Source organism: Pteropus medius, unplaced genomic scaffold (assembly GCF_902729225.1).
Source record: "Pteropus medius unplaced genomic scaffold, Ma_sr-lr_union100, whole genome shotgun sequence".
Taxonomy (NCBI): Eukaryota; Metazoa; Chordata; class Mammalia; order Chiroptera; family Pteropodidae; genus Pteropus; species Pteropus medius.
In genome coordinates, this window is record NW_024354499.1 from 5,770,170 (window position 1) to 5,795,936 (window position 25,767).

The window sequence follows — 25,767 nt, forward strand, 5'->3', positions numbered from 1 at the left end:
TGTGTGTGTGTGTGTGTTAGAGACCCACCCTTCTCCCCAGCAACCCAGGTAGGTAGAAGGCAGCTGCGGGCACCAGCCTAGCAGTCAGGCCAGATAGGTGGAGTTGAATTAATCTAACCTGGAATTTCCACTTGGCCTGCACAACAGGTGAGGGGAAAGAAACAACAGAAAGAATGGGCAGTTTGGCAACTTGGAAATATTCTTGTGCCTTGCCCCTTGCCCCCTGCCTGGAAAATAGCCCGGGGTGACTTTTCAAAGTGTCTGCGCCTGGTTACAGGGCACGGTTGCGCCATGGTCCCCTCCAAACTGTCCGAGCCTCTCCTGAACGCTGTCCTCCTAGGTTATCCTCCGCGACGCTCCCGTTCCCCCTCCTCTGGGAGGCAGGGCGGGGGTATCGGATTAGTCTTTGTTTTCGACGCGAAAGAGCCGAGCGCCGCGCAGGGGAGGCTGGCGATGGCAGGGGCCCTGGGGTCCGCCTGTGGAGGGCACTCTACAGTGACCCCCGCGAGGGTGCCCTGCAGCCGGCCCGCGGCCTCTGTCCCTGGGTACCCCCTCCTTGCCGGCCAGGCTGACTCGGTACGCAAACGCGCGATGTCCCCCATTGTCCTGCCTCGGAATGAGCGAACAGCAGCCGGGAGAGGGGTGGTCAGTCTGGTCCGGAGTTCAGGGCTCCCGAGGACACCGGGGCCGTCCCAGAACACTCCGGCCCGCCGGGAGTGGCAGGAAGTGGGGACATCGGGGCCAGCTCCGCGAGGGCCTAGCTTGGGAGGTCCGCGTGCCCCACCCCGTACGGCCCGCCTCGCCCGCGGGAGCCGCAGAAGAGCCTGAGGGCGGGGGCGGCCAGCCCGAGGGGGGCGGCCAGGTCCAGGGAGGGCCGACCACTGGGGTGGGGAGCTTCTGCAGGTGCAAAGGCGCGGCGGCTGGGCCGGGCCCTGCCCCCACCCGCCCGTGGGTCGCTGGCTCCGTCCCCTCCCCCTCCCCGGGAACTACCCCCATCGCACAGCCCCAGGCCCGGGGGAGGGGGCGGCGGCGGGGCTGGCGGGGCTCGGCGGGGCCGCACGTGCGCGCCCTCCCGGGCGGGGGAGTCCCCGGGCGAGCACGTGCCGCGGCGCGCGGGGGGCGGGGAGTCCCGCGGACGCCTTCATTGCTGCTGCTGCTGCCGCCGCGGCCGCCGCTGCCTCTTCCTTCCTCCTGCGCCGTCCCCTCCTCGGCCTGGGCGGGGGGCTCCGTGCGCCGAGCTGAGCCGGGCCAGGCGCTCTAGGAGGCGGGCGCCCCAGGCGGCGGCGGCCGCGACGGTGGTGGCAGTGGCGCGGGCCGGGAAACTTTGCCCCTTTGTGCGCGCCGCCCCGGAGGCGGCGGGCAGGTCGGTGCAGTCGGTGCTTTTCCGGCTCCGGGGGTGGGGGAGGGGGGCAGGGGAGGGGCGTGGGGGGCCCGGCCTGGGGGGAGGGGACGGGCCGGGGGCCGGCGCGGGGGCCGCTACTTTGTTGCGGGGGACGGGGCGGGGGTGCTACGGGTCACTGTGTAGCGGAGCCGGGCGGGGGCGGCGGGGCGGGGCGGGGGCTGCGGAGCCGCCGGAGCCGAGCGGCCGAGGCCCCAGAACAAAGGAGCCCGAGCGGCGGCGCGCGCGCGGCCCGGCCCGAGCTGGAGCGCGCCCCCCTCCTCGCGTCCCCTCAGCGGAGCGGGCAGCCCTCTCGGGTCTGGCCGGCGGGCGGGGGGCGCGGCGGGGCGGCCGGCGCGGGCTACCCTGGGCGCGCCCCCCCCTCCAGGCCGCTTCCGTGTCGGGGGCTCCCGGGAGCCCCGCCGAGTGCAGCTCTCAGCAAACTTTATTTTGAAAGCTCTGCTCCCTTGGGGAGGCCCTAGCGACCTCCAGTGAGGGGTGTGTGTGGGAATTTGAGTGAAACTCTCCCATGCTCATGGTGTGGGGCAGAGGACAACTTTCTTAGAAATCACCTTGACTACTCCTTCAATTTATCGTCCAGCTTCTTTTTGGCGCCCCATTAGGCCCTCGGCCTCCTCCCCCTGACAGAGAGTGGGTGCTGGTGCGCCTTGCCAGGGGTTCTGGGCAGAACTTCATTGAGCAAGTCCCTTCTCTTTCCCCATTTTCTCTTCCCAGAAGCAGGAAGAGGTAACACGTGAAAGTTGTCCCTGAGCCCCAAGTGATGCGCTTCCCCTTTCTGTCTCTTTTTTTAGGCAGCGCAGCCTTCTCCGTCATCCTGACACAGGAGGAGAAATAGGAGAAAGTCCTCACCCTGCCCTGCCCCCACCACATACCCACCTGCTCACCTCATGCCTGGGTCCAGGGTGGGTGAGGGTGAAGAGTCCACCCAGCCAAGATGATCCCTTCTCTGAGGACTGCTGCTGACGTCCTCTCCCAGACCCTGGGCCCCAGCAAGTGGGAGAGTGGCCCCCAACTGAGCCCTATCAGACTGCTGCAGAGGAGGTGAAGAAGGGTTGAGAAGAAGCGCCCATCCCGGAGACTGGAGCTACTTGCCTTCGCCTTGTAGACTCTTGACTGTTTTAGGAGAGAAGTCACCTCTTGGTGGCTTTTGTAGTCAGGCGGGAAGCTGGATTGTGGGTCTGCCCCGGCACCTATGCCCCCATCTCTGGCAACGTCATGAGCCAGTTTCAGGTGCCCCTGGCAGTCCAGCCGGACCTGCCAGGCCTTTATGACTTCCCTCAGGGCCAGGTGATGGTAGGGGGCTTCCAGGGGCCTGGGCTCCCAATGGCTGGGAGTGAATCTCAACTCCGAGGGGGTGGAGATGGGCGAAAGAAACGGAAACGCTGTGGTACTTGTGAGCCCTGCCGACGGCTGGAAAACTGTGGGGCTTGCACCAGCTGTACCAACCGCCGCACGCACCAAATCTGCAAACTGCGCAAGTGTGAGGTGCTGAAGAAAAAAGTGGGGCTTCTCAAGGAGGTAAGCTGGCCAGTGCTCGGCTACCCTGTCTCTTCTTTGAGGGTGCTGTATTCGCAGGGATTTTGCTAAAGAGGGTTAAGCCCATCCTCCCATTCTGATCGTCTTGGTCCAACTTTGAGGTAACTGTTGTTGGAAGCTGGCTTGGGCTCCTTTGCCGGGCTGACAGTTTGTAAGTAACTGGGTCGCAGAGGGCTCTGAGCTAGCACTCTCATCTTTGATGTTTGCATTTGTCACTGGACAGTGCTATTCAGCTTTATCTCTAGAAGTTTCTTGTCCTGCTTGAAGCCTCAGATGTATATCAAGGTGATATTAATGCTTGGGTGACGTGGGGAGTGATGGTGTCAGGTAAGGGATGGAGGCTGATGGGTTTGGAAAGAAAAATTTGGAATGACAGGTGGTTTTATGCTGCCCTGATGGAGTAGGATGTTTCTTTTTGTAAACCTTTTCTTGGGTACCATCGTTTTTTTTTTTTTTGGAAAGACGGCAGGAGAGCCAGTTGAAACTGCTTGGGAATTTAATGAGAAATGCAGGATTTGGGTTCCCTTGCAAAGTACTTCTTGAGGTTAAAGACTATTTATCTCTCTGTTTCAGGACCCAGCTCAGTTCCTTGGTGTGTCAGAAGCACTCAGATACTAATTGTATGAATGATGTGCTTCTGAGACACTGTCAACCCCAGGGAGGAGTACTTCCTTTATTTGGAGTAGCAGGGTAGAGGGAGGGAAGGAGGAGTTGGGATGAGATCAAAGGAGGGAAGTGGAGAGGCAGTGACCCTGCATTGGCCATCTTTTCTTTCCACGAGGCTGGTGGCAGCCGCGACAGCGGAGAGTTGGCAAAAGTAGGGATGAGAGAAGTTGAGCAGCTTGGGAGGCGCGGTGTAACGGCTAGGTCGCTCTAGGCAGCGGAACTGGCGCTGGACAGAGACGGAGGCCTGCGCTGTCTGTGGACAACTTGGCCCCCTCTGTGGGCCTTCTTTTCCCTGAGGAAATAGAGGGGTTGTGCTTGATGGCCTTTGAAGCCCTTTCCAGCTGGGCTGTGAGCCGCTGTGCTTCGGAGGGCTAGGGCACCTGTGGCTTTGATGGGGTGGCGGCTGGTGCTCGGGATTTCCCTGACCGCTGAATGCAGAGCTCTGCGCAAGCTTGGTGAGGCTGTGGTCCTGTGGCTGGGAAGAATGATCCAAGTGTTGGGGGCAGGAAAGTGGGTGTCCAACTTTCCAGGCTGGATGTCCCCTTCTCACCTCTTGTCCACTCCTGGTGGAAGCAGCATATCGTGGCCTGGAGACCACAGACTCAGTGCCCTATTTCCCCAGTGTCTGGTTAAAACAGACAGCTGGATCACATCTGCAGCTTAGGAGACAGTGTCCAGCTTAGGAGACTTTCCAGCCCCTTTCTCTTCCTGGTGTTGGGTGGAGTTGGCATCCTGCAGGCCCAGTGCCCTGTGGGTCATTTCTGAAAGTGGGGTGAGAGCAGGGGCGAGGTTCACTCCTGTGAGATCTGGTGTTTCGGAGTGAGGAGACCTGCCAGCCTGCTCTGTAAAGCTGAGTTCCTTTGCTTCCCTTCCAGCATTCACTCCCTTCTCCACCCAGTTGTCTCACTCCATTCTTCCCATAATCAAACCTGAGGGGTAGGGGTTGAACTTTCCAGGCTGGATGTTCCTGGAACCAGTGGCCCTTGTGAACCGTGTTTAAGCTCTTCTTTCGGCAATGATGAGGCACACCGAAGTGAGAGGAGCTGGAGTGAGGCCAGGGTCCTGTCATCCTTGTGTGTGAGCCGCTGGCTGTGCTGCTGGGTGGTCGTGGTTAAGATACCGGGGATTTGGGTTGGCTTAGGCTTGGAGACAGCCCTGCTGAGAGATGTCTGCCTCCCTGAGGACCTTGCCATGGCTGGCTGCCCCTCGAGGCCTCTAGGGTCAGGGAAAGTGCAGCTGGTGGCCTGCGGTATCCCAGGACAGGAGGTCTGCACGCTGGCGGTATGTAGACCAGGGCCCATGATAGTGTCTCTCAGTTTCTGGAGAAATAGTAGAAAGGGAATAATGGAGTGAGCTTTTTTTTTTTTTAAAGCTTTTTTTTTTTTTTTTTGACTTAAAGAGAGCCTTAATGTTTAAAATATACACACATAAATGAAGGTATTTACTAGAAAGTTGATTAGTTGTTTTTTTTTTTTTCAAAAAGTCTTGACTTGGCAAAATACAAAATGGTAACTAGAGTCTGTCTCCATCATTATTTTTAATTGGTCCGTGAAGGCTGACCAATGTAGGGTGTACGAAATGCCTAGAGGCTCCACTTGAGTGAACAACCAGCCCAGCATTTACCAGCCCCTGAAGGGACTGCTGAGACCTTAACCATTAGTCTGAGCAGCCATGTAGCAGAGGGAACACGTCCTGGAATTGGGGAAGTTGGGAAAGGAGGAGACACATTTCTGGCATCTGAGTTTTCTTTGGTTTTCTCGCAGGGATAGAACTTTAGAATTTGGCCCTAACTATTCAGGTGGAACAAGGCAGCATCCCAGGAGTCTCTTAGGAATCAGACCATCTCTTTGCATCCTTGCTCCCTGGCATTTCCTCTCTGGGCACCCTTTCTTTACTTCCGTCCTGTCTCCACCTCCCCCGTCTTCCTTTGGGGCTTCCTTTAAGCTGTCTGCTGACAGCTGCTTTGTATCATCTTGTAAGCTGGTGAACATTATCTCGGGTTTCCTGTCTCCCTTCCCTGCTCCTTATTCTTTTCCCAGTGGGGAGGGTGAGTGGTGGTGCTGCAGAGCCCCTCTACTCAGAAGAGAAGTTTAATATTTTAAGAGTAGAGACAGCTCCCAGGGTGGGCCTTCCCACCAGAGACAGGTGACTACGTCTCTGGGTCCTAAAGTGCAGTAACACACCTGAAGGGGTTCGTTCGTGTATCGTGGTCTTCCTAGTACCAAGAGGGATTTAGAGCCTGGGCTGTTTGACCTCCCCCTTCTTTTTACCTGAGTGGTGGCTTGTAGCACAAGACAGCTGATCAGAAAAGTCGGATTTGGCAAGGGTGGAGATAGTTGTCTCAGAACCTGAAGTGTGCACTGTGCCGCTTACTCTTCTGGGAGTCTGTTTTCTCATTTGTCAGATGGGGTAACGTTTTTTTGCAGGGTTGTTGTGAGAATTGATATAAAGTATGCATAACGTCTGGCACATAGTAGGTAATCAGTGCACAGGGACAGAACACTCTTAGGACATCTAAAAATGGATTAATCTTTATGTATCAACAATTGTGCATTAGTGAATCTCTAGGTTGTAATTGTATAGATGTAATTGAAATTCAGTGTTTATCTCAAGACGTCCCTTAACTTGCTCACAGAAGAACTGTGAGGCCAGGCAGAGGGAGGGAAAGGCTTACCAGCCTCTCTGTTGGGCTTGACTGCAGAGTTGCTTGTGGGAGAGGGAAGTAAACACTTGATAGGGATGTAGGAGAAAAACATTGTGTAAAAAAACCTGTGTTGGAAAATGTATGCATAAGGGTAGAAGCATGACTGAGAATTATCAATGAAAATGAAAAGAAATGGGAACACATATGGTGGGAGACACTGTTTGACCCTCAGCCAAGTGGATTTAGTAGCTGAAACAGCCCTCTCTACACTGGTTTTGAGACAAGATACCTTGGAATTGGGGATTTCTCAACAATACCAGGACACTTGATGGATCGCCTTGCCTACTGGTAGGTTTGTCTTCCTGAAGATAGAGCCTGTGAGCTCGGGTCCTTTCAGGCTGGACTAGTTCACCAACAGAGAGAAAATTGATGGGTGATGCAGAATGACTAGACTCTTTGGAGAAAGAGACCCCCATCTCAGCGTTTGTGAGGCCAGAGAAAAGGCTGGGCAAGGACAGGTGTTTACCATAGACTTTAGGCAATTGTTTTTCAAATGAGAACAGTTTTTAACCCCGTGACCACAGACTCTAAAAGGGAAGTTAGCTAGAGGGATAGGATTGCTCTTTAAAAAGGAAATGCTGACTGAACAGTCCTGAATGGTGCCCTAAGGAGGGAGGCAGTGAGAGTGGGGAACAACTGAGCAGTCCGTGTGGCCGCATGGCCGCTGCCTAGTGAGTGCAGATGGTAAGAGACCGTGCTCCTTACGTGGAAAGGGGGTATGTGATACCAAAGGCAGATTCAGGAGTTGTCTGACCCCTGAAGAGGAGTGTCAGGAAGTCCAGTGGCCAGAATGCGGTGAGGCTGGTGGAAAATACTTAAGACGATAAAAGCTTCTTATATACTCCCAGCAAGAACGAGAAGGAAGGGGTAGGTTCACAACTTCTGGGAGCATGACTGACACTGAGAAAGCAGCCGTTGGGTCCCTATTGTGGTAGGAGGTATAAACTGGGAAGGACTACAGCGTGTGTGGTTAGAAAAGAGCCAGCCGGCTGCTCTGAGTCTGAGTCATTCGCTCCCTAGTGAACACCTTTAGATATGCTAGTGGAATGACAGCTTTATGAATTATGATGATCAAAAGAGGACCAAAAGACTAGAGATGGGCAAAAATTCGATGTCAGATTTTGACAGTTCTAGAGCAGATTGTTAAAAAAGTGGTTTGTGAGACAGTAGAAAGGCAAGTGGTGAGTTTTGGGGGTCCTGTGGTTCTTTACAAAGCAACCCAGTCAAACTAACAGATCTGGGTTTCTGCATATAAATGATGGTATCTCTCGCCAGCTTCTTGGACAGATCAGAAGGCCAGTTTTTGATTTAAAGTCAACCTGGAGAGGGCACTGGTAAAACTGCCCTTTTCAATCTTTTTATTAACATTGTGCATCAAGGGTTCCACACTGGGATCACCTGGGTCACACCCTCAGGGATTCGGATCTAACTGGTGTGGATGGACCTAATTGGGCTGGGGCTCCCCAGGTATATCTAACGTGTAGTTACAGTGGAAGTCCTCTGATGCAGATGAGAGCTGAGGTGATGGGCACGTACCTTGATTCTTACTGCTTACCTGAGTCTTCGGGCACCTGAATGGTTCCTACCCCTACTCCCACCTTGCTAATCAGTGGAGCAGCGTCATTGACATCACCTGAGAGTTTGCTAGAAATGTAGACTCTCAGGCCCCACCTTGGACATAGTGAGTCCGAATCTGCACTTTAACCAGATTCCCAGGTGATGTGTATGTCCACGAGAGTATGAGGAGCTGGCGACTGGGAGAAGGGAGGGCATGGAGAAGGGGACAGAAATATGTCTTGATAAACAGGTGAAAGAACTCAAGTTGCCAACAAGGGTAAGGAAGATGACTCAAACACCCCCCACCCCCGCTTTTTTTTTTATTTTATAGGGCTGGGACACAAGAACCTCTTGAGATTTATTCCAGGTTTATACTTGTTTTTCTGGAGTCCATTTCCTGCTACTCTTATGAGTTGTCATAAGGAACCTGTATGTGTTCTGTGAATAGTTAGGAAAGGGCTCTCAGACAGTTTGCTGCTCAGCAGCTTGACTCAGGTTGTTGTAGCCCCATGAGAGAGTAGTAGCTGGTAATGGTTGTGAAGAGGGTGTGTTCATAGAATCTTTGGTCTCATGGAAGGGTCTGGAGGCTTATGCAACTGAAGGCATGTGCACCCTCTTCATCACATACAGGTAGGGAGTAGGCCCATTGATCTGTGGTGGGGGGTGGTAAGTGGGGTAAGTAGTAAGTGGGTAAGTATGGGGCAGCAGGTATTAAGTTGAATGATAGAACAAGAAGTTAAAGAGATTGGGGCTGTCTAGGACAATGGGCCCCAAACAAACTTGATGAAATTTAATCAGGGTAAATCCAAAGTTTGGTACTTGTTTAAAAAAAGAAGAAAGAAATGCACAGATAAGGAACCCTGCCTTCCTAGCAGGTAGAAAGAGTTGAAACTCTAAAACGGGTTGTTGATAGCCTATATTGAGGAGATCTGTCAGTGGTCACATGAGGGACAGTTGATGGAAACAGACCTGTTCAGCTTGATAATGGGTAGAGGAACACAGGCTAAGACATGTCTTGTGTAAAAGAGAGAGTCAATTCTGTCGTGTGGTATGTAGAATTTTTGTTAGTGGGTGGAAGTTATAAGCAGGTAGACCAAACCCATGTTAGAAAAAAGAATTGTCTAATAGTTGCAGCTCTTCCAAGACTAAAGCGCCTGCCCTGAGAGGTGGTGCGTTTCCTGTGCCTGCACATGTCAGGGTAGAAGCTGGGTGCTGATCGGCAGGGATGTTATGAGGACATCCTCTTTAGGGTGGGGCTTCCATACTTGGTGTTTCTTGCTAAGACTGTGTAAAGCATAATATCAAATCTATTTTCATATTCCTCAAATAACCACTTTGCAGAAGAAACATCCCCTTTAGACTGTAAAGTTTTTATTGAGTTCTAGACAATCTTATACATAGATCTAGTAATCTCAGACCTAGGTTGGAATAGAATTTGTGAACTTTCTGAAAACTTCAGCCAAATGTTTGAATGTGCAGGGGTATCTTTTCTCAGGGGAGAAAGTCTGTGGTTTTCGGTAGATTCTCAAGAGTATTCATGACCTCTCCAAATTTAAGAAGCATGTTTTACCTGAGCTGTCCAGTATGGTAGCCATTAGCCACGTGTGGCTATTTAAATTTAAATTAGTTAAAATTAAATTCAGTTGCTCAGTCATACAAGCTGCCCTTCAGGTACTCAGTAGCTGCATGTGGCCAGCGGCTCGTGTGTGGGACAGCACGGGTGTAGAACATTTCCATCAGCATGGGAAGTTCTCTTGGACATGGAGTTGCCCTGCATGGTTTCTGACCTTCACCTAGACCTCTTTCTGAGCGGAGGACAAAGCTGTCCAGGTTAGCAGCTCTCAGAAGGATATTTTGGGTTGGGATCCCTGTCTCCACCCTGAGGTAAGTGGTGAGGGGTGTGGAAGGGGACAGTGCTTTCCTGGGTTCTGACCTACCCTGAAGCTCATTGCTTCTCCTTGAGGGCATGGCCGTGTTTAATTATCTGCTCTGGGGTGAGAATAAGAGGAATGAAGTGTGACTCTCTACTCAAAGGCTCTCTTTGAAGCTCCTTAGGGGAAAGTGGCCTTTCCCACCCACAGATGTGACCAGAGGCCCTGGTGAAACCTAATGATCTTTACTTCTGGTTCCAAACTTGCTTCTGCAAAGATCTGCCCAGAGTCCATCCTTGCCTCTGTGCCTTGGGCCTCTCATTTAAAAGGCAGCGAGGTGACAGAGCGAGTTGGAAGACCATGTCAGGGGTCTTAGGAGTTGTCAGTAATTCCCCACTGGCCTGCTCATCACTTCTTTACAGCTCCCTTGGGGATTGAGGGCAGGATGCTCAGGAAGGAACCTCTTCATCTTCCTTGAGCCCTGCTGCAGTCCAGCTGACTGTTTTTGAGAGAGTCAGGGAGAGTCTGTGAGGGTTGCCGTGGCCTCTGCCTAAATGTGCAGGGCGGAGGCAGCTGGAACACCTGAGTGGACACACCCCTCTGTGGCCTAGTCTCCTGCCATTTGCATAAGAAATCGGATAACCTAAGTTTTTATTAGTCGCTGCTGGAGGAGAAAAAAGAAAGCCACAGCTTAGTGACTGGCTGGCCTCCAGGTGACCACAGGTCTGGGGGTTGCTTGATTGCCTCAGGTAACACAAGCCCTGTCCCTGCCCTGCTGGCTCTGACCTGTACAAATTCCAACTCCATTGTGCCCCACGTTCCCAGACCCAGCGGAGAGTTCGTGGACAGAATAACGTACCTCCCACCACTAGCGAAGCAGCAATTCCAGATTCTCCAAATGGAAGGAGAGTTGCATTGGGTAGAGTCATTTGGGCGCATTTGCCTGACAGCCTGTTTCCCAGGAGCCTCCCACCCCTCCTAATCATGGCCAGGAAGTCTCAGAAAGGAAATTCTGGGTCCAAAACAAATAATGGACTGGGCTAGAGTCTGTTCCACTTCTAAGCCATTCTTGCGAGGAGGGCATTGGGTGGTTCTCTCTCATTTCATGTTTTTATCTGTCTTTTTATTGATTGTTCCACCTTTTAAGGGTAAGCTCTGAATGTCCCAGTTCCCTCATTGATGCTAGGTGTGGCCGTGGAGCCCTAGAAGAAAGAGGAATGGTGGACTCTCACTGTGAGGGCTGTGTCCTGTCTGGACTATGTTTAAACTGCAGGATGAGGGGCCAGTGGGAGGAGAGGAGCCGGTGCTAGGACAAGGAGGAGAGACACCTTCTTAGAATGTTTCCTCAGTCCCAGGACCTACAGTGTTCCCTGCGCTGGAGGAGGGAGACTCCTCCCTCTGGCATTGCTTCAGCTTCCAGAGTCAGGATGTCATCTCCTTTGACTTGTAGACCTGCAGTTGCCTTCCCAGCCTCATTCAGTGAATCTCGCCCAGAACTGGCTGTGTGTAAGGCAGCGCACTAAGACTGAGCTGTGGGTAGAGGGGAGGCCATGTGTACTCAGTGTGTGCTCTGTCTCTAACAAGTTCACAGGCTGTGTAGGGAAATGAGTGTGGAAACAAATCATTATGACCCAGTCTAGTAGGGCTATAAGGGAGGGATGCCTTGAGGGCAGAGACCAGCCTTAGTCACCTTTAGGCCCAGAGAGCCCAGGGGGAAAGGGAAGGAGAGTTTCTGTATGAAGATACGTGAAGGATGAGGGGGGCTTCCAGGAGGAGGGAGGCATCTCCCCTCAGCCTGGGGTATGTATAGTTGCTACTGGAATGCTCTGGCTGGTGGCAAGAGTGTGGAAGGACACAGACTGCAGGGGGCCACACATGGCTGGTCCTGGATCCTCCAGATGGAATATAAGACTTTTTGTGTTATTTCCCCTTGGAAGTCCTCCAAGATTGCCCCCAGGTTTCTAAACCACTCAGCATTCCTGTGTCCCACCTTCTCAACAACCTCTTAAGGTCCCGCATTACTTACTTACTTGGGTCCTGGAACATTTGGTGGTCCCAGGCTGTTGAATGAAGGTTGGGGAGACCCTGATGAGGTTCATAGACCCTAAGACATCCTCACAAGCATCTAGGAGGGCATGGGGGGCGTGGGCAAAGCTGCAACTGCTGCCTGTCAGCCTGAGTGGGCCCAGGTGTGTTGTCTTTGTTGGTACCGAAGTGTGCAAGTAGAGTTGTTGGCCAGCTGTCTCCCTTGAACATTGCTAGGGGCCCTGGGTTCAGTCTGGTTCTTCTGTATCTCTGAGGAGGAACACCTTTTCTTCTGTTGCTGCTCCTCCGCCTCCTTGAGACTGCTGTTGACACAGACTTCCACTGCTGAAGCTAATTGTGAGGCCTGATCAGTGAATGAAGGCAAAGGCAGTTCCCATGACAACCGCAAAGAGTTTCAAATATAGAGAATGATGTGTGTGATGGGCTGCAATTACTTGGGTGGAAATTGATGTGTGGACACCCGGGACTTCAAACATAGGCTCTGAAGGTGGAAGGGGTGTTGGGTTTCTTTGGCAGGATCCTTTGTGCGATGGAGAAGGAAGGGAAGGAGGTCACAGACTTCCCCTGCAGTCTCTTCCAAGTGCCTTCAGTGTGTGGAATGTTGGGCAAAACCCTGCAGGGGCTTTGGCAAGCCGTAATTCCAGCCATTCTGGTTGGGGAGGCAGAATACCCAGAGAGACAAACAGCAGTACCAAGTGTCAAATGAGAAAGAAGTGCTGTAGGCTGGCAGAGGACCATGGTAACCAGAGAAGGCTTCCTGAAGGAGGTGTGCTTGAAGTGAGCTTTGAAGTAAAGCTTTGTAGGGAGTGACCTCATTCAGGACATAGCCATGGCCAGTCAGGAAAAGTCTTTCTACTTCCTACCAATGCTAGAAGAGGTAGGTTGATATGAAAATTGTAGAGCCACCCGGAGCAGCACTGACTGTATAGCTACCAATGAGGGGGTAATGAGAGCCCTGCTCAGTCATTTTCTAGCTGTGTGACCTTGGGCAAGATGCTTAGTCTCTATGTATCCCGATTTCTCCATCTATAGAATGGGCATGAATAATTCTTATTTTGTTGGTTCGTTTTGATGGTTAAAGATACATTACATTTTACGCCCAAGTAGGGGGCCTGACATGGGTTTAGTGCTTAGTCTATGTCTGGATGTGCCCTCATTCCCTAGTTTGTATATCTGTATATCTGTGTGGTTTCTAACCTATGAGTATCCGTGTTCCTGAGGTTCTTGGTGTTGGGGTATTTTGTGTGTTCTGAGAGTGAATGAAAACATTCACCTCTCCCTGGTGGGGAGGGCTGTGGCCCCATTTCTCCTACTGGGAGTGGGAGACTGGGGGTCATGATGGAAGATGTGTAGGAACCCTTGGTCCCCATGCGGAGGGGTTCCAGATGCCTCTGAGTTGGTCACTGAGAAGCCACAAAAGTAGAAAAAGGGTAGACAGATTGGACCGGGTTGGGCGTGGGTTGTGGAGAGCATCTCTGCTGAAGGCAGAGTGGCCCCAGCATGGGCCTTTTTGACTCCTTGGAGTCCTGGCATTCAAGATTCCTCAGAAGAGGGCAGGAGGCCAGGGTGGGACAGAGATGGGAGCAGGGGGACTGCCTCGGGGACCATGGCTCCTTTAGGATATCTGCAGGGGCTGGGCTGGGAACTGTGGCTGAGATAGGACTGGGTTAGCACTGAGAGCTTGCTGAAGCAGAAAGTCAGGGTGGCTCCTGCAGGCTGGTGGGCTGGGTCGAACAAGGCTAGGACTCAGCTCTGGTTCAGTTGTGGCAGGTCTTGCCCTCCCAGGAGAGCAGGTGTCCCTCCGATCCTCAGGGACCTCAGAGAGAAGGCCGACCAGGAGAGTGGACTCCATATCTCAACGCCCAACCCCCTGCTTCTCCACCCTCCTTGCATAGAAACTCAGCTCAGCACATTCCAGCTCTGCGCAGAGCCTAGTAAAGTAGGGAAGACAGGGCCCCCGCCCACGTGCGGAAGACTGCCGTGTAAATAAATAACTGCACTTGGTAGTGACTGGTGTGCTGGATGAGGCCCTGCACTGCTCTGCAAAGGCCCTGGGAGAAATGGGTGATGCTCATAGGGGCTAGAAGAGCTGGGACAGTGGCAGAGGGAGGTGACCTTTGGATTAAGCCTTTCCCCTTGCATGGGGGTTGGGGGGAATCGGAGGAGGAGAACCCAGGCAAGGAGCAATATTTCGTAGTCTCCAAGGCATGAAAAATGATACTATTCTCAGATCCATAGCTTAAAAGGATGTAGTTGGGTTTAAGTGACCCCGTCCATCTTTGCATTTCCCTGGGATTGGCAGAGAGGGGGTGGTTTAGAGAATTGGGGGAGAAAGTCCTAGATTGGTATCCTAGCCCACTACTAACCAGCTGTGTTGTTGTGTGGACAAGTAATCAACATCTGTCTCTAAGTCCGTTTCCCCATAAGAGACAAGGTTGTGTGTGGAGTAATTCAAATGAGATGCTCCTACAGAGTGGTTGGCACAGAGCCTGGTACATAGCAGGGGCTTGATAAACTGTGGCAGCCACAGCAGCAACAATATTAATTGTCCAAGCAACAGACTATGTGTGGGGTGGGTGGGTGGGGCCAGGGTTTTGGGGACCAGGATAAAGAAAGGACTTCACTTGGCCTGGCCAAGGTAAGAGCAAAAGGGTGCAGAAGTTCAACTTCCCATCTTGAGCCAGGACACTGCTCTTTACCCTGCTTTGCCCTGGGGAGGAGCCCCACAGTGCTGCCTTTTGTCCCTAGGGGTGATAAATGTATGGGCCCTGGTGTATCCTGGAGTCTCCTCACTAGGGGCAAGCTTGCTGTCTCTCCAAAGGCAGCTCTATCCCATCTGAGTACCCCCTTGGGGGTCCAGGGAGGGGATAGCAATTGGGCATCTGTAGTGGAGCAGGTAGCCAACCATATCTCACTGAAACAGGGGCTGTCACACATCCTAACTAGCTTGAGTCACTTCTCCACTCTGGTCTCAGCTTCCTCATTGATGAGATGAGAAGTAGCACAGAATGAGCTCTCCCAGAAACTAAGAGTGATGGTAGCTAGCAGCACCTACAGCATGTAGGGCACATGCTGCACTTTCGCACAGAGTCTGTGCGAAAGTCTTCACATCTATGTATGAGGTTGCTCTCTGTAGTTCCATTTTACAGATGAGCAGAGTGAGGCTAAGAGAGGTAAGGTGCCACCAGCAGGGCCCCACAAGTAGATAGTGCTGGAGCCAGAAATGGAATGAGATATGTGAGGACCAGAGTCTGTGATGTCACCTTCCTGGGAGGCGGAGGCTCAGAGTGTTCAGCTACAGGGAGGGAATGGGGTGGGGCAGGATGTGCCCAGGGATGCCAGGAATTAAATCCAGGAGTGGAGTTCTGGGCCTTTCTCACCCCATTTCTGTTCTTCTGACCTCAGTCTTCCGTCTCAAAGTTTGGGAACTCGAGGTTGGAGCTCTTGGGGTCTGGGCTCACCTCCTCTCCTCAGCCTTTCCTGGAGATGGGAAGCCCTGAGGCCTGAGGTGGGAGGGCTCTTCTAAGAGGAAGAAGCATCTGGAGTGGTGGCGTGGGGAGGCTGTCTGGATGAGGCAGGTATGTTCAGTCACAAGGATGAGCCATCCTAGGTGAGGTGTGGGTGTTTGTGTGCACGGGGACGGCCAGGCTGGCTTGGTGAGGCTTTGAGCCACAGGCAGTGTGGGCTTCAAGAAGTCTTTTTTCGAGGTGGGTGTTGGAGGGAGGGAGGAGTAAGACTGCATAGGGTTAAGCGCGTGGTGTTTAGAGCGCACAGACTTGGCGTGGAGTCCCAGCTCTGCTGTTTTCTGGCTGTGTCACCTTGGGTAAGTTACTTCACTTGTCTTGCCTTGTTTCATCTGCAAAATGGGGTAAAGGTTCATACTGCCAAGGTGCTTTTTTTTTTTCTTCTAAGATTGCAGGAGCTATTATTACTGCTCTTCATGCTCTTACAGCGCCGGCACTGAGTGAGGCAGTTGCCTGGTGTTCTGGGGTTAGACAGTCGTGAGAGGGAGAATCCCACCAGCGTCCGCTCCAGGCGTGATCTGTCATTTGACCCTGGAGATGCAGAGGATGCCTCTGGCATTACCTTCGGGGTCCCCTGCTCGGAGGAGGCGGGGTGACCCGGGATCCCCGGCCGGCCCGGGAGCAGCAGCGGGCCTGGGCTGCAGCCAGCGCGTCTCCGCGGCACCCTCGGCAGTGCCCCCGCCTCCCGGTTGGGCAGGTCCAGCCCCCGGCGGCCCTGCCCCCGCCTGGCCAGCCGCGGGGATTGGCTGGCGTGCGCGCCGCCCCCTCCACACCAGCCTCGCCGGCGGCGGGGAGGGGAGCCAAGCCGGCAGCTGGCCGCCGCCTCCTCTGCAGTGCCTCCCTCCGTGCGCTCCGGCGGGGATAATGGGAGGCCCGCCGGCCCATGCACCAGAGGAGGCCGGCCGAGGTAGAACGGGCAGGGCAGGGAGGGACGGGCCAGCCCAGACACAAGAGGAGAGGCAGTGGCCTCCTGGCTCTGGGAAGGGTGGAAAAAGGAGAAATGAAAACAAAAACACTGGAAGGCGGACGAGCCCCTCCACAGCAGCGCGTCTGGGCGGCAGCTGGAGGCAGGAAGATGGTCCCTGCCGTCCTCTTTTTCCGAGGCCCCATCCCTCCCATCCTTCCGCTTCCCTGCAGCGGTGTCAGGGGCGCAGCAGAAGGAGTTTGTTTCTCTCCTGCTGTCATCCTGGCTGATCAGTCTCTCTGGTTTCTTTTGCAGGTGGAAATAAAGGCTGGTGAAGGACCTGGGCCGTGGGGACAAGGGGCTGCTGTCAAGGTATCTTGTGCGTGCGTGCGTGTGTGTGCGTGTGTGTGTGGTGGGGGTGAAGTGTATGCCTGGATTGGATAAAAATAAAGGGTCTCCTCAAGTGATCCCTTAATCTCCCACTGTGTAGCAGCTGAGGAGGGGCAGCAGGGTGTGGGTATTGTGAATTCTCAGGCCTGTGTGGGTTTTTTGTTTGATTCTTTTGCTTTCTCAGCTGGATGGTTTGGGTGCAGTTGTGATTGGGTTTGTTGAACTGTATTTTTTTTTTAAGACATTCAGCCCACTCCCTACCTCTGAATCTCTTGAGACGTCTCTGGCACTGTTGGTTGCATCAATCTGCATCCTAGGTGGGAGTAGGGAGCAGGGGAGGGTGACTCCTGAGTCTGAAGCTGATAGGGTGTCATTAGTCATGCTGCTGTCACCATGGAGATGGCTGGAGAGGAGAGGAGGTGGTGGGGGTGAGGATATTTTGGGTAGGGTGGGGGCTGATGCAACATCATGACTGGGAATTTGGTGGGTGGCTGCTGTTACTGTGTGGCTTGGTGTCTGGGGGACTGGGAAGGAAATGCTACCAGGTGAGTTGGAAGTGGAGAAGGGGGTATTGAGCTTCTCCATGTGGTTGTCTGAGGGCCAGGGCTGGAATATTTGGGGCAGGGCAGGGCAGGGTCTGGTAGGGTATCAGTCATTACTAGGAAACACAGATGTCCCTCCCTGGTTGACAGGGACCAGGATCAGTGAGTCTCCTTGGGCTTTGCCCATGTTTTCAGGGCTGGGGACCCATAGGGAGTTTGGGATTACTCAGCAGTATCCTCTCCTGGCCCAGGGCAGAGAAAACGGAGTGGGAGGCAGCTCCATGTGGCTGCCTCTCAAGTCCAGAGCAGAGAGGCTGGGGAAGTAGTGTACGGATAGGGCCTGATGGGACTTTTCCTAGGAGTGAGAGAGCCCCTTCCATCCCCTGCTTCAGCTCTACCTTACCCTTGGGCTCCCGGAGCCTGTGGGGAGCAAAAGGGATCTGGTTGCTTAGGTAGCCTGTAGATGAGCTGCTCCTGTCCCCAGACGCTCCTCTCTGAAAATTCTACTCCTGCTACCTGGGAAAGCTGTGGGAAGCTCTGTGGAGGTGCTGGAAGTGGCACTCTGCCACCTCACTGCCTGGGTGGGGATACTGGCAGGGAGGGGCTCTGCTTCCCCACGTGGGATGAGGGTTCCTGGGTGAGGCTAAAGGGTGGTTCAGAAGCCAGGGTGGTTCCTTGACCTCCTCCGAGGAACTTGAGACAAGGAAGTGCTTGGGGGAGGACAAGAATTTTGCTTCTGGAGCAGCTTCTGGGGGAAAGAGAAGAGCCAGGTGGCATTAACTCCCTTGGGGAGCTGGATATGCCTTGGTGAAGCTAGGAGGTGGGGGTGATCACCTGGGAAGGGACTGTGGGAGGCCCCTGAGGCAAGCAGAAGTTGTTGATACTGGTGATTCTGTGGGTGGAGAGCAGAGAGCTGTGAGCTCACTCTACTCTCTTCTCTGGAGCAAAACCCCTAGGTTCCACCTCTGCTTCCTCCCCTGGCCTCCCACCGCTGACTAGGGAGCTGTAATCACCGTGTGTGCTATTGAGGACTGTGAGCACAGAGATCATGGAGTGCACCTGTTCTGTCCCCCACCCTGGGGAAAGCAGGACAAGGGGATGAGGACAGATGGGCTCAGGGAGGGGGCAGCTTCCTCTCTCCTCTGTGTCTCCGGCCTTGTCAGCCAGAGCTTCCCTCTCTGTTGGGAGGAAGGACTGCTGGCAGTTTTGTTTACTCCTGAAAGCACCCTCTCTCTCCTGCCTAGCGATGGCTTCTCTTTACCTCTTTCCAAGTGTGTTCTCCATTTCTTTCTGCTGGTCCTGCAGTCCTGCTAGAAGCTCCCAGTCTGTACCTTGACCCTTAATGTCGTGGACATGTATTAGGGCTATTTGGCAAACCAAGGGAAGCCCTTTAAAAATGTCTTCCTTCTTCCCCCATCTCAGAGTGGGGCCTGAACTGCCTGCATTTTGACAGTTTGTGCCTGTGCTTGTTTTTATTGTCAAGTTGTTTGCTGAAGTATCATCACTTCCTCTTGGCCCGTCTTGGACACTGCCAGCAAGCAGTGGGATCTGAGCCCCGTGTTCCCCTCTCCCCACTTAGGTGGCCTATTTGGTACAGTGTCCCACATACCCTGATTGAGGTAGTTTGGCCAGATCCTCTTCTATCAGCAGGTCATGGTGTAGGAAGATGTGTCTGGTGTGTGAGCTCATTTTGAGGTCAGGCCAGGACTCTGGAACACAGGGCAAGGGGGTCTCACAGTATGTGTTCCCATGGGGTAGGTGCAGGCTGGGAAACCCCACGGGTGAATGGTATTCAGCAGCCAGTGGGTAGTCATCTACTGGAATGTGCTTGTCTACTGTGTGCCGAGTCCTGCCAGAGTTTCAAGAATATCCATGATGTAGGGTGTATAGAGTTGAGCTTGATAAACACAAGTTGTCATTTTACTGCATAGTGTGTTACATGGGATACCCACGATATCCCAAGGAGCATGCCAGAGCACACACTGTTGCTGCCACCGCCTTCTTGGCAGTGAGGGTCCAGTGCCGAGAGCACCAGGCTGCCAGGCTTTCAGTCTCCCACGCTGCTCCCATGCGCTGCCCCTTGGGAATCTTCAACTGGCTGAGGATGTCTGGAAACTATTTTGGGACTGTGCCCAGGATTTCTGCCTTCTGTCTCTTCTTCTGACCACTGCAAAAGTGCTCCTTTGTCGACGATCTATGACCCTTGACTTTCCACACACCGTGGGTGACTCCTACCAGTTTCTTGCCTGCTTTGCCTGCTTTTACCACTCTGCAGCCCTTTGCGAGGGTCCCACTCTTGCTCTCTGAAGTGCGTTTACAAGCAGTCTTGGATTTGGAGAGAGATGGCAGCAGGTGAGCTTGTCAGACTGGAGCTGGAAAGGAGCCAACCAGGAGGATTTCCAGGTTGAGTTGGGGGACTCCCCTCATGCATAACAAGAACTGGAGTTAGAGTTCCAGGGCTCAGCTCCACCTCCTGGGGACTCCTCACCGGTTTTCAAATGTCGTGAGAGAGGGAAAGGACTTTACAAAATAGGTGAGTGAGCCGAAGGGGGAGCCTTCCTGGTCACTGTGGTGCCCACAGGAACCCTGTGAGGGCTCCCGCAGCCCTCACACTGGCTCCCTGAGGGGGCGCCGGGCCCTGGGTTCCCTCCAGCCGCAGATGGACGATTCTGCTAGAAATGGTCTTTGCCAAGTTTATGATCCTCTCCTATACCACCCCCCGGCCATGGCCAGGCTGTAGCAAATGGTTTGGCTGGCTGGGGGTGGGGACAGGGAGTGTGGGGAGGGGCTTTGGTTTGGCTCAGCTTTTGGGTCTCCCAGTCTGACCTTTTGGGCTTTTGGCCTCATTTGCTCTCACACTTGGGCATCTGGCAGTCAGCTGAGGACTCCCCTCTTGTTCCCAGCATGTCTGCAGCTTCTAAGAAGATGGCTTCCTTGTGGGTCAGTTTAGGAAGCTTTGGGCAGATAGGCGACAGAGATGGCTTAGATGAATAGAATCTGTAGATTATCATGCTATCTAGGACTGAGACCCCATCCCCATTCACTTTCTCTACTTTTCTTCCTCTTTTTGTCTTTCATCGTTTACTGAGCATTTACCATGTTCCAGGTACAGTACTAGGTCCTGAAAAATAAGAGAAATCATTATTATTTGATCTTTACAATACCCCTGGAAGCAAGAGATATTGACTAAATTACCTAGAACCATAACTCTTAAGTGGGCACACTGCATTGGCAGTTTTCATTTTTTTTTAAAATACAATGAAACTTTTGATCTTTGTATTTGGGGCTGTGAACTTGCACCTGGCAGACCCTTCACCCCCAGCTGTGCCTAGGTCTTTACCTTTGCTTTTATCATTGGCTCAGGGGACCTCAAGGGACTTTAAAGGAAGAATCAAGATGCCATCCATGTTTTCAATAAGTTACTGTTTCTGGGATCTGGCAATTACAGATTGGGGTAGTGGGGTCGGAAAAGGAATGGCTGGAAAGAGAGCTTAGTTTTGAAGGAAAGCGTCAGCTTTAGACATGTAGGGTTTGAGAGTCAGGTGAGGCTGGATAGAAATACTGTGTCTGGGCGCGTTACCTGGAACCTGAAATTGCCTTCTATACACTGGGGTCATGTTTGGGCCCTGCGGCCCTGACTGCTCAGGGGCTCGCTCCCATGGAGACCTCTGGCTGAGATGAGGAAGGCGAGAAGTGCAGTTGTCCCATTTCTTTTCCTCTCTATTCCCAACTCTGCTCCCTCTCTTGCATTCTGTCATTAGTCAATGGGAGGTCACTTAATGTCCCTGGATTTTACTTTCCTCTGTAAAATGAAAGGGTTGCCTTCCAAAGTATTTCTCAAACTAAATGTGGCAAAGGGCCAGTTCGTTCTTTCTTTTTTCTTTTCTTTACTTTCTTCTTTTCTTTTCTTTCCTTCCTTCATTTCATTTCATTTCATTTTCAAAATGTTGCAGACCAGTACTCAGTTCTACTTCATACAAGTAGTTCGCAGTTTGTGCCACGCATGGCTCAGAAGTTCAGCACCATCCAGACTGGTCTGTGAGCCACTGGAGGAGGCGAGTCCAGTGAACTTGCTCTTGGATGTTGTGGCAGGTTCAAATCGCTGTGACTGCTTCTAAAGGTTTACCCTTGGTTCCTGTGTTTATGTTGTGGTGAACTGGTGGTAAACAGTTTATAGGCATTACTTTTGAACTCTGCTTCCGGGACAGCAGAGGGTCTCTGTTTTGACCATTCCACCCCTTTCTGGATATGACTTCCTCTCTTCTGTACTGTCCATCTTGGGAACAGAGAGCATCACTTGGAAAAGGAGAGATATTGCTATACCAGAGATTTCCTTAGAGTCCATCAAAAGATTTACTTGCACCTCAGCTTCTGTAGATAAGGATGCTTCCTGTTTGCCTGTTTGCAAGCCTCAGGTTCTGATGGAGAAGTGTCAGAACCTGCAGAGCCCCCACCCCACCCCGCCCTGCCCCTGGAAGAGGCAGGACTGTGTGCATGTATGTGTGTGTCTGAGTATATGAATTCCATGACTTAGAGGGAGAGAACAGTTAAGGGGGAGGTCATGTCTCCTATAGATGCCGGAATGGATTTGGGTCCTGCAAGATACTAAAGCTCTAGTGCCTTAGGCAGGGCACCTTGAATTTTGAGCTTTTCCCATTTGGTGGCTCTCAATAATCTAGAGACAGAACCTTTTTCCTCTGAGGGTGGATCACAAACTCTGCCCTGGTTTCTGTGAGGACAGACATCCCAATATTTTTGATTGCATGAGTTTGGGCATGCAAACTTTATGCCACCCACTCTCACCCGCAGGGATTCCTGCTGAGGATCTTTGGCCTTTTCATTGAAGATGCTAAAATTTAGATTTTAAAAAGTAAAATTACTAATTTCCTTCTATTCCAGCTGCCTCATCCTAGTCTGGAGATTGGGGAGGGGGCTAAGGGGTAGGTAACACAGTCTTGGCACAAAAATATTCCTTAAGAGGGAAACATCCCAAGGACAGTAAGATTAGGGTCTGAGCAAATCCTGGTTACCTTTGTGGCCTGGAACTCTTGTGCCCTTGGTGCTTAAGTAATTGGATTTCTCAACCCCGCCTCCAAGCATTTTTCAGTGTAATCCTAACCTCATGGGCTTTGCGAAGGAAACAAAGACATTGAAGGGGTTTGCAACTGGTCCCTGACAGCGAGCTCTTAAACAACCCTGCCCTGTTGACTGAGTTTTCCTGCATTCCCTCCTCTGAAGCATAGATACCGCCCCCCAACACCCACTTCCCCGGGGAGTCTTAGCCTGTGGGCCTTGGGTCCCAGTCCTGCTCAGCAGGAGTTTACAGAAGGAGCTGTTTTCTGCCAGTCCCGTACCTTAGAAAGGTTCCATCTCTGATTCCTGCTGGCCACTGTGCAGAAGGGGGAAGAACTGGGGAGGCTCGTAACTCCTGGCAGAGGCAGACACCCTGGAAGGGCTCAGGCTGAGAGCCCAGGCTGGATCACCAGCAGACTCCCTCTGCTGCACCTCTCCCTTGAGTGTGGCCCTTGGGACAAGTCACTTCTCTGCTGGCTTGAATAAGTTCAGGATGGGGGTACAGAGGGCATCTCCTGACTTCACCAGGCTCTGCTGTACCCAGAGAGGGGAGACTGTGCTTTACCAACTGGGACCATTCCTTCCGTACACTCTCTGCTCGGAGGGGTACAAAAATGAATTTTCAGTTGGAGCTCTGGAGGCTGTGCCCAAGAGATGCCTACCCTGTTTTTCCTGGCACTGTGACCCTTCTCTCTCCATCCTAAGATACTCTTCACAGCCTCAGCCCGTCCCCACTCTTGCCCTTCATGCTTTGAGCTCAGCTCTTAAGTTCTAGACTCAGCAGAGATGGCCTCTGAGGGCACTGCTTTGTGGGGCATGGGCCAAGGGCCCCTTGTGTCAGAATTATCTAGGAGCTTGTAAATGCCGTGCGGCTGCTGGGCCAAGATAGTAGTCATCTGCTGGGCTCAGACCTGTGGGTTCCTGTGGCACAGTTAGGTAAAGGGGATGCAGGAGAAGGGTGGTGTGGGAGCCCCAGAGATTAATGTTGGAAGCTCTGGGCAGGTGGGCCATGTGGCATCCCCCTCCTCACTGGCGCTGCCATTTTTCTCTAAGCCAGGTCACACCTGATGATTAAGGTATATGCTGACCTCTACCCTGTGGCCTTTCTTCCCACTATTATTTCTCCTTGGTTTCCTGTTTTCTAGCTGTGGGTTCCCAGTGGTGTCATTTGGACCTTGGGTAGTAGTTAGGGCTTAGCTCTGGGGTTGTGTGGTTGGAGTGGTGTATGTCTTGGGGTTGTACTGGCAAGTGGTCCAGAGCAGTCTGAACACCCGCTGGGAGCCAGTGCCCAGGGTTCTGTGTCTAACTCCTGGGACACCCCTTCCCCTCACTTTCCAGAGGATGCCTCCTCCACTGCATCTCTGTCTGAGGTCTGAGGGAAGCGAGATGTGGAGGAGGATCTGGGTGGGTGCCAGGGCACTTCAGCTCGAAACACCAGCTCCCACCCCAACAGCCTCCACCAAGACCGGCAGGGCCACGCATGCTTCAGCTTGCCTAGAGAGTTTTCAGTGGCCACACCCTCTGGTTCAACTAGTTTAGTGGCTCCCAGTTTCACTGTATATTAGAATCATCTGGGAGCTTTTAAAAAAGAAAATATCAATGTCTGGGCCCAAGCCCCAGAGAGTCTGATGTAATTGGTCTGGAGTGGAGCCCAGGCCCCAGCAATTTTCAAAGCTCCCCAGGTGATTCGCATGTGCCCTAAGAGTTAAGAAGCCACTGCCCTCATCCAGTGAAGCTTTCCCTATGTCTCCCATACACCTGGGCTGCCCCAGAATTTTTTTCTCATCTCTTAATAATTTTAGTGATAATCAATACAGAATCTGGAAAAATTAAGAAAATGAAAATGTCAGACAAAAATACTGGATCGAATGTTCTGTTTCATAAAACTGACCCACGAGTTCAGATTTATTAAAACCAGAATTTGAGGGAAACTCTGTTGCAAATGAGAGAAACTCAGTGTTCTCCTCTCACTTTCTAATTTTTTAAAAATTTTGAAGAATAGCACACACATAAAAACACATACTGTGTGCATCAGGGGTACCCCAACCCCGGTGCTATCCATGGCCTGATAGGAACTTGGACGCGCAGCAGGAGATGGGCTCGCCAGTGAAGTTTCATCTGTATTTGCAGCCGCTCCCCAGAGTTAACATCACCGCCTCAGCTCCACCTCAGATCATCAGGCATTAGATTCCGGTCCCTGGTGCCAAAAAGATTGGGGACTGCTGGTGTATATCTTGGTGAGTTTTTACAAAGTAAGCACACCTGTGGGACCAGCACCTGGCTCAAGAAATGAGTACACCCACCCCATTCCCGTTGTTTTTCCAATCCTAGAATTTCTATGGCATTTGGGCAAAATCAGGTCAGGCTGTGTTTTGGTTTTGGGCCTGGAGGGCTTCAATTTGTCCTTTGCCAGGAACACCTTTACACACCTGTGTGGGCGTTCCTGAAGCTTAGTGGGTTTCACCACGACAGGGCGCAGGGCAGAGGAATCCTGCAGGCACCCTCACCTGCTGTTACCCTCTTCCTCATCACCCTTAGTTCCTTTTCCACCTTGGCCTTTAGGCTTGCCAGTCCTCAATCTTGGCTAAATCCTAAAATCTATATCATTTTTTGGCTTTTTATTCTCTTTTTTGATTAGACAGGTAGTACATGTTCTTTGGAAAAATTGGGAAATATAAATAGGAGAGGAGGAATTTGTCCATAGTTTCACAACCTAGTTAACCACTGTTACCTGGGGCGCATCCCTCCAGACTTGTCTCCACATGCATTTGTTTTGTGCTGTTTATGAAAATGGAGTCATGCTGCATTGTAGCCCGCTTTTCCCTACATAATGACTAGCTGTAATACTCTTTGTGGAGCACTTATGGTGTGAGGGGTGCATGGGGGCAAAGTTTTCATTATTTGCTCCCTTAATTCTCATGACAACTCCCAGACAGGTGGTGGTAGCCCCACCTTTCAGATAAGGAAATGGATTAAGGCTAAGCGTGACCAAGGGTTGATATTTCACAAGGGGGTGGAGCTGGAATGGAGGCCAGGGGTATCTGACATCAGCTGAGTCCCTTGTTAGTAGACTACTGTCTCTCTCCTAGGACCATCCGTCTATGTTAAATTCATTTGGCAACTATATTAAACAGAGGACAGAGTGATTTGTTTCCTTTTCCCTTTAATGTAGAATATCTCTAGTGTTTCACCAGTAAGCTTGGTGTTGCTGTTTGGTTGAGGTCTTCTGTGTCATGTTAAGGAAATGTTCTCCTATTCCATTTTGTCAAAAAAATTTTTTCCCCTCTTAGTAGTGGATGTTTCATTTTGTCATATCTCTTGAGCATGGTTTGAAGATGAAATTATACTTCTCTTTTGCCTCTTAATAAGATGAATTGTATTGATACATTTCTTAATGTTGAACTATCTTTGCACTCCTTGAATATACCATATTTGATAATGGGGTGTTTTTTTTAACGTGCTGTTTGATTTGAATTATTAATATGGGAGTTTTACACTTATCTTTTTGAATGAGATTGACCTATAATTTTGTGTGTGAGTTTTCATGGTCAGATG

General features: G+C 52.1%; 1 protein-coding gene across 7 annotated transcripts in view; it reads left to right on the forward strand.

Moving 5' to 3' along the window:
• The first annotated feature begins 23 nt into the window (after positions 1 to 23).
• Positions 24 to 25,767, forward strand: part of TET3 (tet methylcytosine dioxygenase 3) — a 99,169-nt gene continuing 73,425 nt past the window's right edge. The window contains exons 1-3 of one of the 7 annotated variants that reach the window (XM_039852643.1): positions 24 to 147; positions 2,191 to 2,917; positions 16,523 to 16,579. In XM_039852643.1, coding sequence (XP_039708577.1) covers positions 2,615 to 2,917; positions 16,523 to 16,579 — 360 coding nt within the window. In that variant the 5' untranslated portion in view covers positions 24 to 147; positions 2,191 to 2,614. Of the gene's footprint in view, positions 770 to 1,115; positions 1,364 to 2,190; positions 2,918 to 16,069; positions 16,211 to 16,522; positions 16,580 to 25,767 lie in introns of those variants that run through there. The other 6 variants (XM_039852645.1, XM_039852641.1, XM_039852642.1 and 3 more) reach the window with 6 other exon arrangements.